Source organism: Microcaecilia unicolor, chromosome 1, assembly GCF_901765095.1.
Source record: "Microcaecilia unicolor chromosome 1, aMicUni1.1, whole genome shotgun sequence".
NCBI lineage: Eukaryota > Metazoa > Chordata > Amphibia > Gymnophiona > Siphonopidae > Microcaecilia > Microcaecilia unicolor.
This window is the reverse complement of record NC_044031.1, coordinates 508,969,716-508,990,010: the sequence shown is the minus strand read 5'-3', so window position 1 is coordinate 508,990,010 and position 20,295 is coordinate 508,969,716. Positions and strand designations below refer to the sequence as shown.

The 20,295-nt window shown below is 43.3% G+C and overlaps 1 protein-coding gene across 3 annotated transcripts in view; it reads left to right on the top strand.

Annotated features, from left to right (window-relative positions):
• The window catches only part of MYBL1 (MYB proto-oncogene like 1), a 300,163-nt gene that overhangs the window by 133,345 nt on the left and 146,523 nt on the right, over positions 1–20,295 (top strand). For all 3 annotated transcript variants that reach the window (XM_030190161.1, XM_030190160.1, XM_030190159.1), the window contains exon 7: positions 13,188–13,262. In XM_030190161.1, the coding sequence (XP_030046021.1) occupies positions 13,188–13,262 (75 nt within the window). The remainder of the gene's footprint in view (positions 1–13,187; positions 13,263–20,295) is intronic.

Below are 20,295 nucleotides of genomic sequence, written 5' to 3'. Positions count from 1 at the left end.
CTTAATTACCTTTGGATATACTGGTATCTTATATTTATCTTTTTATCTACTTTGATAGTGTTATTAAATGCGCACCACTTAGCCAGGTTTAGAGATAACTAGTGTAATTTAATAATAAATAGAAGTAAAGTATTTAAGTATAATTGGCTATAGGGGAAATATTGGTTTTGTTCTTGAATGCAAATATGCAGAGCTTCATTCGCTTGCTATTAAATCCCTATAACTTTGCATCTCATCTCAAGGAAAGTTCTAACTAGTGAATACTTGCCTAGGCAACTATGGCTTCTTAGCATTTTATTAAGATGCAGCAGGTATTCAGCATTGGGCCCTAAAATAAAATAAAAAAACAAGCACAAACAGACACAAGGAAATGTTAATAAGATAGGAGGGTCATTTTTTCTCCTCTTTACAGCTGGAATTTGTCAGTCAAAATCATGATTTTTTTTTTCAGTTACTCAAAGGTAACGTATAGCTGTCCCAGTATTTACTCAAGGGCCCTTTTACAAAGGCGCGTTAGGCTCTACGCACATGTAGCGTGTGCCAAAATAAGACTACCACCAGGTTACCATGCCCCCCTGGTGGTAATTTCAGATTTGCTGCGTGCCCGTAACACCTGGATGATTTATTTCCTCTCACATGCAGCCTTTCCAGTGGTGATCAGCAGTTGACGCACTCTTGTTTCAGTTTTACCGCATGCCCTTTTCCCGTCCCATTAAAAAAAACCTTTTTTTGTAGACGTGGTAAAAGCTGGCTCAGCGTGTGCCCAAAACACGCACCTGCACTGCCGCAGGCCACTTTTTTGCCGTGGCTTAGTAAAAGGGCCCCTCAGTTTTTCTTTTCTTACCTTCTCTATGGCCTATAGTATGCATCCTGGCCAGTCATGCACATTTTATCTTTTTTTTTTTGTTCCTAGCTCCTTTTTACAATGTTCTGTGAAGCTTTTTTCCGCTTTAGCATCAACCACAAACCTTATCTTACTTGATAATTATCCAAAACTACCAAGTCCCATTATGGGCCTACTTCCAAATACTTTTTTTTTTGTTTGTTTGTTTTTTTTACTTGTGATTATACCAGGTCAACGACTATCTTGTAATTTGTTTTGCACTGGTGAAGCCATAATACTGTCTTCAAATTTAATTAGAGTCCTATTTATTTTCTTTGTTAATTTCCTCCCTAGCCAGCTGATTGCCAGTCATCTTATAGGGCTCTGCTCTCAACTTTCCTCATTTGGATAATGAGGCTTTATATCCAAAATATGACAAAAGGGTTCCTTTTTCCACTTTAACAGAACATGGATTTGGGAATTGATGTTTGTGGCCTTCATGAGTATATAGCCCCCCAAATTACTGTAAAATAGTACCAATTCATGGCCTGTTCAATGATCAGCACTGCAATATGAACAGAATCCCTTTACATTTCTCCTCTGTTCCAAGAAGTTGGCCATAAATTGTCTGCAGAGTTTAATAAATTCCACGTCACACAGTGCAAGAAAATAAATAAAGATTTCTGTAACACTTCTCCAGGAAAAAGCTCCTGTTCATTAGAGTGGATTGAGGAAAGAAAAATCTTCCAAGCAGCTATATTCGGTACTTGAATACTGCTCATCGCTTCCTTTTACTGCTTGATCTCACACCCAGCTATTTGCCATTGTACTGAGGGCCAATGATGGATTATGAACCCTTTGTACACTTAGGCAGAAGTTCTGTATCTGCAGCAAACCAGGAACCTTATATAGTTGCAAACTGCTTTGCATGAGCATATTTACTCCAAATTGACACATACTTCTTGTGCTGAAGACTGTCTATTAAAAATATATATATATATAATTAGAAGACCTGATAGAAATTGTTAAAGATAACTGTTCTACGCTTCACTGTCTTAGTAGTTTTTCTCTTCTACCTTATCTGCTGTAAGTACCTCTTAACCACTATCGGAATGGCTATTGTTGCTATAAAGGGGTTTCAAAAATAAAATATATAAACCCAATAACCTGCTACCCCAATGCCAATTCAGTGAGAACGTATTCAGCATAAATGAGTAGCTCCTGTTCAATCTAACCAAGTTTTTTTTTTCCGTTACAAGCCTCTGGTACTAGCAGAGTACCCAGTAGGGTCGGATTCTATTTTTAACTCCTGGACTAAAAGGGGATTGTGACACACATTGGTCCTCTTCATAATCAGGAATGCCTATTATCTTAAAAAACACAAAGGTACTTGATCTGCAAGAATCTCTACTATGGTGTGAACAGAGCAGATCACCAAGAGAAAGTACGAAGAGTTTTATTCACCTCAACTTCTAATAAAATAACTAGCCCAACATGACCGTGTTTCGCCCACACAAGGGCTGCGTCAGAGGCATACAAACCTAGTATATGTTAGTATTACTCATAATTAGTCAAGCACAAGAAACATGTTAAATGAAACACCCAACTATAAAAGTATGTACATATAAAATGTGGTAACTTAAATAAAGCTAAAAACAACAGAATCTAAATCATAAACTAGTCACAATAGTTAGTGCAGATATAAATGTTAATGTAAAAATATAAAGAAAAAAAACAAACATCTGAATCATAAATGTTCATAAAAGTGCTGGAAAGGATAACAAAACCTTCTCAAGCAGTGTATTCAATCAGCATCACCTACTTAACTAAAAGTGAGAGCATATCACTAAAAGCAAGATAGAAACAGTATGGAAACTAGTGTAAAAAACAGATGTCTTCTGAAGAGATGCACTTACCCAAGGAGGTTTAATAAACAGAAGTGGAAGTGAGCCTATCTAGTCCATTGTAAGCAAGGAACGGAAGCCAATTGGGACAGTCTGAGTTTTCCCTTCCCAGTGCAGCCATCATCCCCGTTTATGCAAAACAAAGCAAACATATGAGCTGCTGCATCCGCATTGTTTTTTTTTATTTTTTATTATTGGTCCATCAGTAACAAGTCTAAACTGTTTCAATTGGATAGGCAGTGCCTTAAAAGGTGGAGAACAAAAGATTTTGTTTTTTTTGTTTCACTTATTGGACAGCTTTTTAATTTATTTGAAAGCTTCCCATATTTAGATATAAATATCATGAAATAACAATTGAATATCACTAAAACAGCTTAAAAGTTATTATAGCTGGTAGAGCAATTTTAAACTCAGAATTTTGTTCTCATTTTTGTACACTAAAAACTAAATAAATACACTGTATACAATACAGATGGCCAAATTTCAGTGAGGATATCCCATTTCCTGATGGGTTCATTTTAAATATTGTTGTAATCTGCCTTGGGAAGCATGGGATTACATGGGGCACATGTAATCACATTTTCATCTGTTTTGTAGAACTTAACCTTTCAGATTCACAAATGGATTATTCTGTTGTTTGAGCATGTTTCAGGGGCAAGTGGTTTTATAAATCAAAATAATAAAACTATTTTCTGTCAAATAGATCTCTAATTTGTGGAAACATAACTAAATGGGCTATAAGCCCCTAATGCAGCCCATTGGTTTTCTTATGTTTTGTTCTTTTGATGGCTTATACTGTGCCAAAACTGGAAATACAGTGAGACAGAATAATAGAATTCAGTAACATCAAAAACTTATTTTTTATGCTTTAATCATCTTTATTAAAAGCAAAACATGTTGGTTGATAAGCTTCATACAGAACAAGAAAAAAACAGTAAACCATCCAACATGGCTCAATAAAAACTTTTACTTTTACCTCAAGAACCCTTCCCCTCCCGTACTCCCTTCCCTCCCTATTAGCCCCACCTGACTGTTTCCACCCACCAAAATAACAGAACAGATGTACAGATCAGTAGGACTCAAAACATTTCATGACAAGTAAAGTCATAAACAACACAGTTTATACCAAATTGTTTTACCACACTTTGGTTTTGCCTTCAGGTTTAATAAGCAATACCATGTGCATGTAAGGCCTAGATAAACAAATGTAAACAATCTATGTTTAAGGCATATGTCCTAAATGTAATACTTGGTAGCAGTAATTAAACAGTGATGGAATATTCACAAAGCAGGCAGCCAACAGATTTATTTTCCAATGAAAATAACTTTGTATAAACTTTGCAACTAATACTATGCTGCTTGCTATTTTGTATTTTGGCAGTGTATTGTTTGCCTGCATAATAAAATTGCACTTACAAATATTTTTCTGACAAGTCTTTAACAAAAGCTACCATAAGAGGCAGACACGGTTGTATAATTAACATTATAATTTTATTTGTATTTGGGTAATGACTGAGAAAAATGCTATTAGAAATTTATATTCTCCGAGGACAAGCAGGCTGCTTGTTCTCACTGATGGGTGACGTCCACGGCAGCCCCTCCAATCGGAAACTTCACTAGCAAAGTCCTTTGCTAGCCCTCGCGCGCCCGCGCGGCCGTCTTCCCGCCCGAAACCGGCTCGAGCCGGCCAGTCTTCTTTTGTCCGCACTCGGTACGGTCGTGTTTTCGCCGTGTCGAGCCCCGGAAAGTCGACCTCGCGCGTCCAATTTGTTTTGAACGTGTTTTTTTCCTTCGGGAAAGCTTTGTCCTAGTCGGGAAGTGCTCCGGAAACCCCTCGCCGGGTTTCGTGTAAATCCTCCCCGTACTTCTAGCTTTTTTGCCCCGGTAAGTTTTCTTTCGTCGTCGGGGTAGGCCTCTTTTCGGCCTCGGTCGAGATTTTTTTTTTTCTCCCTCTAAATTTTGGTGCTCCAAATTTCGCCATTTCGGCTTTTGATTTCGCCGGCGTGATTTTTCCGCCCATGACATCGAAGCCTTCCAGCGGCTTCAAGAAGTGCACCCAGTGCGCCCGGGTTATCTCGCTCACTGATCGACACTCGTCGTGTCTTCAGTGTCTGGGGGCCGAGCACCGCCCTCAGAACTGTAGTCTGTGTTCCCTGCTTCAAAGGCGGACTCAGGTAGCGAGACTAGCCCAGTGGAACGTGTTGTTCTCGGGCTCTTCGTCGGCATCGGCACCGGGATCTTCGAGTGCATCGACGTCGTCAGCGTCCAGACCATCTTCCTCGGCCGCCCCTGCATCGAGTGCATCGAGGCATCGGGCCTCTGCATCGGCGCCGAGACATCGGATAGCTGCATCGACGTCGGTGGTACCAGGACCTCGTCTGCTGATGTCGTCGGACGGTGGTGCATCGGGTGGAGTGCAGGTGAGGGCTGTCCATTCCCCTGCTGGTGGCGGTGAGCCCTCGGGTGGGTCTCCTCCTACCCTGAGGGCTCCTGCGGTACAGCCCCCCCGAGATCGACCTTCTTCAGTCTCGGCCCCGAGGAAGCGACGGATGGATTCGACGTCCTCCTCGTCGGTGCCGGGGAGCTCCGGTGACATGCTTCGGAAGAAATCGAAGAAGCATCGACACCGGTCTCCTCCCCGTGTCGGCACCGAGAGCTCTGGGTCGCCGAGGGATTCGGCACCCAGCAGGCATCGGCACCGAGAGGACCGCTCACCCTCTGTTCAGGAGGTGTCGATGCGCTCCGCTCTGGACAGCCCGGAACAGCCTCCACGCCCGGAACAGGTTCTGACGTCGACGCCTGCATCGACCTCTCAGCCTTTCTCCGCAGCCACTCTAAACGAGAGCCTCCGGGCCGTTCTCCCAGAGATTCTGGGAGAGCTGTTGCGCCCTACCCCTCCGGTACCGGCGGTGCTTGCGCCTCCGGTACCGTCGAGCGTGGCGCCGGCTGGCCCATCGCCCAGGTTGAGGTCCCCGACGTCGGTACCGCGTGCGGTGCCGACCGCGGCCACCTCCCAGGAAGGCTCCCCGACTACGTCGGCGGAGGGAGCTTCGCCGATGCGGGCCAGGGAGTCTACCTCTCGACGCCCCCATCGTGGACGTGGCTCCACAGAGTCGAGCAGGGCGAGGTTGCAGACACAGGTCCGTGAGCTTGTGTCTGACACCGAGGGTGAGGCCTCGTGGGAGGAAGAGGAAGATCCCAGATATTTCTCTGACGAGGAGTCTGAGGGTCTTCCGTCTGATCCCACTCCCTCTCCTGAGAGACAGCTTTCTCCTCCCGAGAGTCTGTCTTTTGCCTCCTTTGTCCGGGAGATGTCTACGGCCATCCCCTTCCCGGTGGTTGTGGAGGACGAGCCCAGGGCTGAAATGTTTGAGCTCCTGGACTATCCTTCTCCACCTAAGGAAGCGTCCACTGTTCCCTTGCACCATGTCCTGAAAAAGACATTGCTTGCGAACTGGACCAAGCCATTAAGTAATCCCCACATCCCCAAGAAGATCGAGTCCCAGTACCGGATCCATGGGGACCCAGAGCTGATGCGCACGCAGTTGCCTCATGATTCTGGAGTTGTGGATCTGGCCCTAAAGAAGGCTAAGAGTTCTAGGGAACATGCTTCGGCGCCCCCGGGCAAAGACGCTAGAACCTTAGACTCCTTTGGGAGGAAGGCCTACCATTCCTCTATGCTCGTGTCCAAGATCCAGTCTTACCAGCTCTACACGAGCATCCACATGCGGAACAATGTGCGGCAGTTGGCGGGCTTGGTTGATGCTCTTCCCCCCGAGCAAGCCAAGCCTTTTCAGGAGGTGGTCAGGCAGCTGAAGGCGTGCAGAAAATTCCTGGCCAGAGGAGTTTATGACACTTTTGATGTTGCGTCCAGGGCCGCTGCTCAAGGTGTGGTGATGCGCAGGCTCTCATGGCTGCGTGCCGCCGACATGGAGAATAGACTCCAGCAGCGGATTGCGGACTCGCCTTGCCGTGCGGACAACATTTTTGGCGAAAAAGTCGAACAGGTGGTAGAGTCTCTCCACCAGCGGGACACCGCATTCGACAAGTTCGCCCGCCGGCAGCCTTCAGCTTCTACCTCTACAGGTAGACGATTTTTCGGGGGAAGGAAGACTGTTCCCTATACTTCTGGCAAGCGTAGGTACAATCCTCCTTCCCGACAGCCTGTGGCCCAGGCTAAGCCCCAGCGCGCTCGCTCTCGTCAGCAGCGTGCGCCTCAGCAAGGCCCCGCGGCTCCCCAGCAAAAGCAAGGGACGAGCTTTTGACTGGCTCCAGCAGAGCATAGCCGATATCCAAGTGTCCGTGCCGGGCGACCTGCCAGTCGGGGGGAGGTTGAAAGCTTTTCACCAAAGGTGGCCTCTCATAACCTCCGACCAGTGGGTTCTGCAAATAGTCCGGCAGGGATACACCCTCAATTTGGCCTTAAAACCTCCAAATTGTCCACCGGGAGCTCAGTCTTACAGCTTCCAGCACAAGAAGGTACTTGCAGAGGAACTCTCCGCCCTTCTCAGCGCCAATGCGGTCGAGCCCGTGCCATCCGGGCAAGAAGGGCTGGGATTCTATTCCAGGTACTTCCTTGTGGAAAAGAAAACAGGGGGGATGCGTCCCATCCTAGACCTAAGGGCCCTGAACAAATATCTCGTAAAAGAAAAGTTCAGGATGCTTTCCCTGGGCACCCTTCTCCCCATGATTCAGCAAAACGATTGGCTATGCTCTCTGGACTTGAAGGATGCCTACACACACATCCCGATACTGCCAGCTCACAGACAGTATCTGCGATTTCAGCTGGGCACACGCCACTTCCAGTACTGTGTGCTACCCTTTGGGCTCGCCTCTGCGCCCAGGGTGTTCACAAAGTGCCTAGCTGTGGTAGCAGCGGCGCTTCGCAGGCTGGGGGTGCACGTGTTCCCATATCTCGACGATTGGCTGGTGAAGAACACATCCGAGGCAGGAGCCCTGCAGTCCATGCAGATGACTATTCGCCTCCTGGAGCTACTGGGGTTTGTGATAAATTACCCAAAGTCCCATCATCTCCCAGTGCAGAAACTCGAATTCATCGGAGCCCTGCTGGATTCTCGGACGGCTCGCGCCTATCTCCCAGAGGCGAGAGCCAACAACTTGTTGTCCCTCGTCTCGCGGGTGCGAGCGTCCCAGCAGATCACAGCTCGGCAGATGTTGAGATTGCTGGGCCACATGGCCTCCACAGTTCATGTGACTCCCATGGCCCGCCTTCACATGAGATCTGCTCAATGGACCCTAGCCTCCCAGTGGTATCAGGCCGCTGGGGGTCTAGAGGACGTGATCCACCTGTCCACGAGTTTTCTCGAATCCCTGTATTGGTGGACGATTTGCTCCAATTTGACTCTGGGACGTCCCTTCCAAATTCCTCAGCCACAAAAAGTGCTGACCACGGATGCGTCTCTCCTGGGATGGGGAGCTCATGTCGATGGGCTTCACACCCAAGGAAGGTGGTCCCTCCAAGAAAGCGATCTACAGATCAATCTTCTGGAGTTGCGAGCGATCTGGAACGCTCTGAAGGCTTTCAGAGATCGGCTGTCCCACCAAATTATCCAAATTCAGACAGACAACCAGGTTGCCATGTACTATGTCAACAAGCAGGGGGGCACCGGATCTCGCCCCCTGTGTCAGGAAGCCGTCAGCATGTGGCTCTGGGCTCGCCGTCAAGGCATGGTGCTCCAAGCCACATATCTGGCAGGCGTAAACAACAGTCTGGCCGACAGGTTGAGCAGGATTATGCAACCTCACGAGTGGTCGCTCAATTCCCGTGTAGTGCGACAGATCTTCCAGGCGTGGGGCACCCCCCTGGTGGATCTCTTCGCATCTCAAGTGAACCACAAGGTCCCTCAGTTCTGTTCCAGGCTTCAGGCCCACGGCAGACTGGCGTCGGATGCCTTCCTCCTGGATTGGGGGGAGGGCCTCCTGTATGCTTATCCTCCCATCCCTCTGGTGGGGAAGACTTTGTTGAAACTCAAGCAAGACCGAGGCACCATGATTCTGATTGCTCCTTTTTGGCCGCGTCAGATCTGGTTCCCCCTTCTTCTGGAGTTATCCTCCGAAGAACCGTGGAGATTGGAGTGTTTTCCGACCCTCATCACGCAGGACGAAGGGGCTCTTCTGCATCCCAACCTCCAGTCCCTGGCTCTCACGGCCTGGATGTTGAGGGCGTAGACTTTGCCTCTTTGGGTCTGCCAGAGGGTGTCTCCCGCATCTTGCTTGCTTCCAGGAAAGACTCCACCAAGAGAAGTTACTTCTTTCATTGGAGGAGGTTTGCCGTCTGGTGTGACAGCAAGGCCCTAGATCCTCGCTCTTGTCCTACACAGACCCTGCTTGAATACCTTCTGCACTTGTCTGAGTCTGGTCTGAAGACCAACTCCGTAAGAGTTCACCTTAGTGCAATCAGTGCATACCATTACCAAGTGGAAGGTAAGCCGATCTCAGGACAGCCTTTAGTTGTTCGCTTTATGAGAGGTTTGCTTTTGTCAAAGCCCCCTGTCAAGCCTCCTACAGTGTCATGGGATCTCAATGTCGTTCTCACCCAGCTGATGAAACCTCCTTTTGAGCCACTGGATTCATGCCATCCGAAGTACTTGACCTGGAAGGTCATTTTCTTGGTGGCAGTTACTTCGGCTCGTAGAGTCAGTGAGCTTCAGGCCCTGGTAGCCCAGGCCCCCTTACACTAAATTTCATCACAACAGAGTAGTCCTCCGCACTCACCCTAAGTTCCTGCCAAAGGTCGTGTCGGAGTTCCATCTGAACCAGTCAATTGTCTTGCCAACATTCTTTCCCCGTCCTCATTCCTGCCCTGCTGAACGTCAGCTGCACACATTGGACTGCAAGAGAGCATTGGCCTTCTACCTGGAGCGGACACAGCCCCACAGACAGTCCGCCCAATTGTTTGTTTCTTTTGATCCCAATAGGAGGGGAGTGGCTGTAGGGAAACGCACCATATCCAATTGGCTAGCAGATTGCATTTCCTTCACTTACGCCCAGGCGGGGCTGGCTCTTGAGGGTCATGTCACGGCTCATAATGTTAGAGCCATGGCTGCGTCGGTAGCCCACTTGAAGTCAGCCTCCATTGAAGAAATTTGCAAAGCTGCGACGTGGGCTTCTGTCCACACATTCACATCCATTACTGCCTGCAGCAGGATACCCGACGCGACAGTCGGTTCGGGCAGTCAGTTCTTCAGAACCTGTTTGGGCTTTAGGATCCAACTCCACCCCCCGAGGGCCCTGTTTGTTCTGTTCCAGGCTACACTCCCAGTTAGTTGGTAAATTTTTTAGGTCAATCTCTGTTATGTCCTCGCCGTTGCGAGGCCCAATTGACCATGGTTGTTGTTTTGAGTGAGCCTGGGGGCTAGGGATACCCCATCAGTGAGAACAAGCAGCCTGCTTGTCCTCGGAGAAAGCGAATGCTACATACCTGTAGAAGGTATTCTCCGAGGACAGCAGGCTGATTGTTCTCACCAACCCGCCCGCCTCCCCTTTGGAGTTGTGTCTTCCCTTGAAGTGTATTGTCTTGCTACATACTGGACTGGCCGGCTCGAGCCGGTTTCGGGCGGGAAGACGGCCGCGCGAGGGCTAGCAAAGGACTTTGCTAGTGAAGTTTCCGATTGGAGGGGCTGCCGTGGACGTCACCCATCAGTGAGAACAATCAGCCTGCTGTCCTCGGAGAATACCTTCTACAGGTATGTAGCATTCGCTTTACAAAGCATGAAGTTGATTTGGTTAACTTCTGCTGTATATCAACCGGTAGTAAATGATAGTAATAAACAATATTAAGTGCATTTTTATAACATACCACTGCATTCTTCAAAACAGAAGGAGCAAGTTCCCACAAACCACCTAGGCACAGGTTAAAAAAAAAAAGCTTTCAAATGCTCCCAGCGTCAACCTAATACATGTTAAATGTGGGATATGAATGTCATAGATAGAAACTCTGAATTTGTTAAGCACCTGATTCTCATAACATGATGTCTGTTTTAGTGGCCCATTATCAGGAGAAAAAAATCTCTGCATGAATATAACAACATGCTAGGGTGTCCCTGTAACTAGCCCCTCCAACTGACCTCTGATTAAGATTTATAACAAATTACAACTCTACCTATGAAAAGTTATCCTGTTTTTATGCTTCCTCTGTGTACATCCGTATGCTGCATAAGCTGGCATGTTTGAAAATATAAGTGAGATTTATTAAAAATGCAACCAACAATAAAGAACGACAACGTAGATGCAGCAGCTCATAGGTTTGCTTCCTTTGTTTTGAGTATATGGGGATGATGGCTGCGCAGGGAAGGGAAGGGATTGACCTAATTGGTTTCAGCAATTTGACGTCACTTAATCTCCTGTCTACTAAACCTCCTTGCACTTACCAGTACTCTTTAGCAAAGAGGCAGCATAACAGCAGCCTGTTGAAGTGAATCTGCTGACTGTAATTGGTATACAGCTTTAACAGCACACAAGCAAGGTCAAAGGTGAACTTTTCTAATAAAAAGCCTAACATCCAGCTTGTAACGCCCTAAATGCTTCAGTAATAATATTGAGCTTTGAAAATAAGCTGAGAGAGATTGTTAGTCAAAACCAGTACAAAGCAATATGAAATACCCCCATGGGGTTTAAAAACGCTGGAAATTGAAGATTAAAACCCAAGTCACCACAAATATTCTAAATTGGTAGGAGAACATTCTGCCACCTGAAATGCATTTTGAAATTTAAAAGCTCAAACACACTTAAAAATAGCCTAAAAATGACATGCATTCCAGGAATTACAATCCAGTGACATTTGTGTGTCAGTAATGTAATTATGCATTCCAGTCGGTGATTTCTAGTGTTTTTAAGCCTCATGAATGTATTTTTATACTGCTTTAGCTCACATTACCAATTACAAAATTTTAAATGGTTCCAATCCTATGTTGGTTTTAGAGTATTTGAAACCTTTTCCAATGGGTTACATGGATTTCCCATCATTCGAACGCATAATGATGTCATTGATGTGCATAAACCTCATTGGATTGTACTTCCTAGACTTTATCTTGGTGATCTGCTCCTTGTGTTCGTGCCTATTATCTTATTTTCCTGTTCTCTACATCTACCTTTTATCAAAGTTCTGACCTCCTTTGTTTCAGCTTTTCAAGGACTAAATTTATCACCTTCTCCTGTAGAGAAATAGACATTTCTTCTCCAGATCCTTTCTCATTCAGAAAAAGATAGCTTACACCTTGCGTTCTTAATTGTTCCTTCTCAAGGAATGTCCATTATCTCCGTTCTTCCTCTATTCAACAAGTGGGAATTCCATGTGTGCTCTGGATCTCAAATGTACATGTACAAATATTCCAATACATCTTAAAAAAAAAAAAAAAAAAAAGGTACCTTAGCTACAGTTCACTCCAAACATTTCTTAATGTCTTGTGATTGCCCTTCACAGGAAAGTGCATCTACTATCCCCATGCCTGAACTGGCTTCTGGTGGTGTACGTAGAGCCACAGACCTTACCTTTACATGTGATTGCCTTCACTAAAGAAGACAATCACATTTTTTCAGCCTCTGCAGTTTCTTGTCAATTTCCAAAGGTCCTCTCTACATCCAACCAACATGATTTGGTTTATAAGGGTATCCTTAAACACTTTTACTATCCAAAACTGTTGTTTCCATAACAGAGGGCCCAGGCTTTGCTAAGTACATCCTATATAATAATTCTCACCTCCAACGTTCTATTGGTCTTGCTGCCTGAGTTCGTGACTTCTTCGGTGTTGGTCTGCTAGTCTCCGTAACACATCCTGACGTCAGCATGCGCATTATGACGACAGCAACAGAACAAAAGGGAAAAAAACCGCTGTGATCCCCCTCCCCCCACTCTAATTTATTATTGGGATTTCCATCTGTTAAAAATGTTTGGTACAAAAAGGTTTCTGACAACTCATCAAGCTATTAAACTATGGAACTCAGTACTTGAGCAAATACGTATTCTTTCAGGATATCTACTGTTTCATAAAGCACTAAAAACGTATCTTTGGAAAATATCTAGACAAATAATATAGTAGGGATACTTTTGACTCCTGATTTTTGTGCTTTTATCTTATTGTAACCCATTTAGCTTCTTTATTGATGGAAGCGGGATATAAATATAAAAACATAGAATAGGACATCATCTTTTTATTTATTAAAGTTTGATTAGCTGTGTTGCCAGAGAAATGCTATAGAAACTTAAGCAATTACATAACCATAAAACAAAAATATAATAAATACTCTGTAATAATAAAACAAATATAGAAAAACGATTAGTCTAAAAAAGGAGAAGGCCGCAATAATATTGTGAATTTAAAATGTAGCACACAATTCATTTGGAGTTAGACAGAAATGTGAATGTTGCTTTTTTTCAATCTTCTACATAAGCAAAATTTTTGAGAAGGTAATTTGGAAATTTTGATCTGTTTACTTGTTAGATCTCAGGATACCAATATATATCACCAGAGAACAGCTGCCTGGAAAATGTTCAAAACTCTCTTGCTTTTATTCAGGTAAGATATTGTTAATAATTAGCGTGTTCCCACTAATTACTCTGACCTCAAGCTCCACAATCAGAAGGACACACTGGGATAGATTTATAAGTTTATTTCATACTCATCAAAAGCAAACTTTAACAGACAAAGGTATCGCAGTATAGGCAATCAGCTGTTGGGAGAGCAGCACGTCGTGACACATGGTATGTGCCTTCACAGGTTACTGGCTTCTCCGACTGGCTTAACAAGTTTGCCAGTATTTATACTTTTCTTCTACCATTATTTTCTATTAGCCTATGCATTTGACCACTTGCAATTTCATCATAATTGGCACATACATCCAATTATGCCCAAGTTCCAACTTTCTTATCTCTCATCCAATTATGACCAAGTTTCAACCTTAGCAAGTTTGCTTATCCTCCAAGCTTCGCTCATCCTTAAATTTAACTTTTCTGCACCTGGCCTTATCTTTGTCCAATTATTTCTTATAGTCTCTCTGCATGCCTATGTCCAGCTGTACACAATCCTTGCCAACTTTGTAACTCTGCCAGGCTTCATTAACTTAATCAGACTGTCACATTTCTTCAGTGTAGTATCAGGACTGAGAGATCCTATGATTTTACAGGCCTAGTTTGCTTAAAAAGCCTGAACCTGTTTTTCACTGCATTCAATTTGTGACAATTATTTACATTTCCCCTCTTGCTGGGCCCACCGGTGGGGCCGGCATACATAGTACTTCTAGTATGTGGCCATCCGTTCCAGAGGGCTCTTAGAGTCCAGTGAGGAGATGTATATGCCTGAGGTGACATGGGCGGGCTGACATAGTGAGAGACAAGGCCATAGCAACAGTCAACATGCGGACATATAGATATATGCTACATGAAATGCAGCGCTAGGATTCCCCTTTCCCATAACCAACCCAAGGGGCCTAACTATCTTATAACTACCCCTCTGGGGCGGAGTGAAACTTGGAAACAGAAGAATTCAACTAAGTCTATTTGTCATACAATAAAATCAACATGTTCGAGTACATATGATTGTAATCAACTAATATATCATTATTACAGAGCTAATCATTAGTCAAACTTTTGATTATGTAAATATAGCTTTAAAAATACATAGGAACATAATCAATTGAGCTGCTATTCCTTGAACAGCATTTCTAGTGTAATTAACAAATCCTTGTTGAATGTAATGGATGTAATTGATCCAGTCTACATTTTTTTATTATTTGTGGCCCAAGAAATGAGAAATAACTCAAATCCTGAAGGAATTTGATTGCAGGCCTTGAACTCATTTGGTACCCCTCTAGGAACTCCAATTGAGTCTATATAGACATGATCATCAAATGAGCCTGGTACAGAGGCCTCTCTTTTCATTCAGTGTGAAGAGGGTGAGTGGGGTGAACCTAGGGAGGCAATTACTAGTGGAATTACCAATTTAACAAGGGCACAAGTTTCCTGCCAACTTCTACGTAAAGTGTGGTAGATGGCATTGGTTCCGCAGTACCACCATACATCAGCTTGGGCTTGAGAAAAGGCAGTAAAATCAGGATTGCAATGGCTTATTTGGCAATGATGAACATCTGCCTTGAGTTTGAGAATTGTAATACTTTTTCTTAGGGGATTATCATTACCTTGGTATTGACCCAAGACACATGTATATGTCATATGCAGAGCAATATCGTTGCCAATTTAACTCTCCACAGTTAACATAGGCACAAATATCAAGGGTAACTACTGGTATGTCATTGGTGAAAGACAAGGTAATTGTGGAGGGAATATAATGGTCAGGTCCTGACATTATCTGGGGTACTGTGGGTGCACGAATAGTAGACAGAAAACAAATTAGAAGGAAAGTGGCAGTCATGATTGTTATTGTTTAGAAAGCTGAAATAAGGAGGCAAAATACTGGGTTGCTGAGAATGACCCTGGGGTTTCAGCTGAAAGGGAAGAATTCTCAGAAAAATGATTAGGTAAAGGGTTTGAACTAAAACAGAGGTTAGGAAAACGAAGAGTCCCATGTAATACAAATATAAGTAAACCATCACTTGGTGGTGTACCCGGGGTAGATTTTTGTGAAAAATACCTCCCTAAAGCAGGAGAATTAAATAAGGAAAATATAAGAGCCAAGTAACAGTAAGGAGAATAGAGAGTGTAAGCAAGAGTATAGCAACAAGAAATTCAATAGCAGTCTAACATTAGTCTAGGTCCAAGTGATTATCCGGGATGGGTCTTGCGGTATGTAACATTAGTGCCTAAATGAGAAATACTTAAGAAACATGTGAAACTTTTCAAGTACATAAAAGATTAGTCCCAAAACCAAAATTAGGAGCAATATAAGTACAACAAGTCCCAACACAGTCTTTAGAGTACAGTGTCCTGTTGTGGGTTGCTCTGAGCTACGGAGCAAAAACTTGAACTTGCGTCACAGGGTTCTACTGAAAGGTTGACAAGTGCAGGCTCACTAGTAGGTTTGATGGAGGTCAAATCGACAAGGGAGGGCTCTTTTTGATGGGCAATGTTCCATTCAGGTAAGGTGGTTTCTTTCTGATGGGTAATGTCTCTAGTTGTCAGATTCTCAGTCATGGGAGTAAGAAATTTTGGAAAATGTTCTTTTAGTCCATCAACTTGAAGTGGTGGCAGAGGCTGCGGGACCAGTGGCACCCCCCGGGACTGGTGGAGGTGGCTGGTGATGAATTTGTGGTGGTGGATCTGAAAAGGTCAGAATCAGGAGCTTTGTAGATGCAGATATCTTTTAGGTGGACCCAGGAAGGGTCCTACGTAAATAGGGGTGTAGTACTTCCAGTGAACCAAATCTCCAACTTTGAGAGCTTTTGGATGACTGGAGGCAGAGGCAAGGCTATCATTACCCTCCCCTCTTCTGGCTGAAATCACCTGTGGAATTGAAGACAGAGAAGTAATGATAGTTGGTAACATATCCCAATATACAGAATATTGGGCAGGCAAGTGATGATTCGTATTGTCAGGAATAATAGAATTAAATAGAATTAAATTGGTCATACAAAACAATACTTGACATGTGTTGACCTGTATCAGAGAAGGAAATACATAGAAGAGCCAATATAAGAGGATGAGTCAGAAAGGAAAGAAAAATCAAGAGAAAGATGAATTAGACTTATATATAATTAAAAAAAAGGTCAGTACTGTTATAGAAAGAGTTAATTGGTAAAACAAGACATCAGCAGCTCCAGGCACATGAGGAGTAGTATTAATGGTAAGAAAAGAAACAAAAGAACAAAATAGGACAACAGCAACAGTTGCAAGAATAAAAAAAAAAACCAAATACTTCAACATGGCATATACTACATCATGGCAAAAGTCCAAAATATAAGGTGTTCCAGACAAGACAGCAGGTGACGGGCGAAGATCAAATAGATGGGTCCAGGAAGAAACTCTTTCAAGGAAAGATGATGTTGGGATAAGAATCCAAATGCATAAGAGTCCAGAAGAGACAGGAGCAGTGTCAGCTGAATCAGATATTAAGGCCTCCATTTCAACCCTAAATTCTTGGGTTATGTTCTTCACCGGCTTGGAGACAAGGGTTCCTATTGAAGCACCTTTCCTTTGTAGCTGGGCTTACCCTTGCGAGAAGGTGGTCTACTCTGGTTGCCTTATACCTCTTGATGACCTGGATTAGGACGCAGTCTCATGTTTGGACCTTGCCAAGCTCAATAGGTTGAGGATCTGTGGACACTAGTGACCAACAACAGAAATTGAAAAACAGAATGAAAGTGGTAAAGGGATGGCCCCCAGTGGTAAAGGGATGGCCCCCCAGCTCAAAACAAAAGAAGGTTAAAATGTTATAGCATTTCTTTTACAAATGTTAGAGCAATACAGAATGTGAATTCTCTTTTTATCAACAAACAAGGCATTGAGAATAAAGACAAACAATGAAATACATGAAAAATCTAGAACCATAAGTCCCCAGTATGAAGTAGGGCTGAGTCAAGTTTTGTAGCAGACTTCACATATTTGAATCAGGAAGTATGATTTTTGCAGTTTACAGCAGCGGCAGACAGTCCCTGATCCAGGAAGGGTACTTCGTAAAGGGACAGTTATTGCAGAGTCTCTGACCATTGTATCTGAAAAGGCATTTATTAAAGAAATGTGATGTGTACATGTACTTACAAATGGTGATCTGCCTAAGAAAGCAGTCAGCAGTGGAATGATAAGAGGGCATATACAGAAAAATAGAAACAAAAACATTTGGCTATGAAATAGGCAGAACACATGCGTATTGGGTGACCAAAAACATTATGAAACATGAATCAAACTGTAAACCTATGCTTGCACATCTAATAAGCGGACAGAAAGAATGGAACAGAATTTGCATAAAAGCAAAAATGGGTAAAAGTGCAGCAAATGGAGCAGGTTTTAAATAAGTCCAAAAATTCTCCTTCCAATAATGCAGCTGTAGGTGTCACTGTTTTCAGACTTGCTTCAAAAGGATGCCAAGTCAGAGTAAATAAGGGTGCTTCAAAGAAAGACAAAATATTCTCAGGTTTGATACTTTATGCAAATGTAGTTGAAGTGAATTTGGAATAAAAAAATACAAAAGAATATACCATATACATTTCCCTCTTCAAACATTTTAACATACCCTACACCACCAATCATGTGCTCTGACCATCCAATCAACGTGCAGTGTTCTTTCTAGATATCCTGTCATGTGACTTTCCAAAAATATGCACTTGTAAAAAGTACATGCAAATTACACATGAACAGCTAAACTTAAACATCTCTGAAACCTTTCACATAGAAATACCATCTCTGTGTATCCTTTGACATGTGGAGGAGTGGCCTAGTGGTTAGGGTGGTGGACTTTGGTCCTGGGGAACTGAGGAACTGAGTTCGATTCCCACTTCAGGCAAAGGCAGTTCCTTGTGACTCTGGGCAAGTCACTTAACCCTCCATTGCCCCATGTAAGCCGCATTGAGCCTGCCATGAGTGGGAAAGCGCGGGGTACAAATGTAACAAAAATAAAATAATTACCCAAAAATGAGTGGGAATGTTTCATCTGTGTGCTTTCTTATGAATCTCCTCACAAATCAAAACATAGCTGGAAATGTGTAGCATCGTAGCCCCCTCTGGTGGCTAAAATAATAAATGGTAAAGTTAGAGGGTTAGAGGGGGGAGAGAAAAAAGGGAGGGGAAGGGGGGAGTGGGAGGGGGGTGGAGGAGATATGTCAAGTGGTGGGGTAGGAGGCGGTGTAGGGGTTGGGGTGAACAGTATGCAATACTAGGCATATTTTTCTAAAATAGGCATGGTGTGATATACAAGTATATATGATGAATTACCAAAATGGTTTCTTAGAACCAGAAATACTTGTGTGCATAGCTATTCCAGGGGTAATAAAAACATTTTTAAAGTCTCCTTTGGATTTAAACTGCAGCTGAAATTCCGATGGAGTGCATTGAAATAACTCTTTTTTTTTTTTTTTTTAAAGGAAGTTCAATATACTTCTTTATATTCCACTGGTATAGCTAGGTCAATTAGCAAAAGATCATGAGTAAAGATTATTTACCCTATCATATCTCAAAGAATATACATCAATTACATGACCATGAAACATAAATTATTTTGCATAATTGAGCGAAAAGGCTCCTTGCTGGGAATTGTCTCTAGTTACAGTCTTGTTAATGAATCAAAAAGCAGGAAAAAAGAAGCACATTAAACAGCCAGACAAAAAGAAAGATGCAAACAGAATTTACCATATTTGTCCTATGAAACAAGAGATAAACCGACAAAATAAAAAGCAAACTGCTATTACACTAGGAAATGAGAATACAGTTATCTTAAGGCAAAGTTACTAGTACACAAAGAGTTCTTGATGAGCAAATAATACAGACTGTATGTAGATTAAAAAAAATTGAATAATATATTTAACCTTCCACAAGTTGGTAGACTTTGAGCAGCTTTGTAAAAAAACAAAAAGGTTGAGTACTCAAATTCTGCTCATAAAATATTCAGCAAAAGGGAATCCTCCAGTATTCCCATAAAAAACTGATTTACAATGCATTGTTTTTCTCCTGAACATTTAGAGCTATGCTAGCAAACATTTCTCTAGCAAGGAAGCATAACAAACAAAGACAGACATAAATGCAGTATTTGTGAAATAAGAGACAGACAGGGTAGATTAAAGGTGATCAGTCTCTATCCACCCGACACACACAAATATTGACATTGAAAGTAACTTACTAAAGAATCTGGAGATTTATTTTCTTTTAACACACACAGAGTCAGCTGCTGCATATAATGGACAAATCATTTGTATTTGGGATAACTCCTATTCTTCAATCTAATGGCTTAAGCATTGTTCTTCACAACATTACAGTGGAGCAGTGTGATCATAGAGGCCTTATAATCTGCTTGGATACAGACCACGCCTAGTCACTGAGAACGGCGTTGGTCAGGGAACAATTGCTGGACAGGGGGATTAAAACGCCGGGCATGCCTATGAAAGGACTGTGGATTTTGGCGGCATTCAGCAGCAAAATGACCTAGCCGATGACAGCGCCAACACTCAATATGTGCATGGCGATTTCGGCTGGCAACTTCTGGTTGCCGCAAAACATTGGGAGCCTGGTCTATTTTGTCAAGGGTAGTCATAGCGTCAACTTGGGACTGACCTGGATTATCATTGCCCGAAGGGATAGGGAATAACAGGGAGTTCACTGGTTTAGAGGGTTGGGTTAGAAGTTTTTTTGGAGCCCCCTTACATGGAGATGGAGCTGTAGGTGCGATTGCATCCAAAGGTGGATGTGCCGGGCTTTGGGAAGAGTGCAGAGATTTGGGATTACCTTTCTGTGCCCCAATAAAGATAAATATCGCATTAAGGTATTTATCAAAAGGGAAAAACTTTAGAACAGTTTCTAAAGGAGTGGCCATGGTCAGAAAAGTGTATGGCAGAAAGAGTGTTATGTTTTACAGTGTGAAGGGAGTCTAACAGACTAACTAGTAGTAAAGAAATTACAACAATGCTGGCAGTATACCTAAATCTGCATTAAAAATTAATCCAAAAAATAAA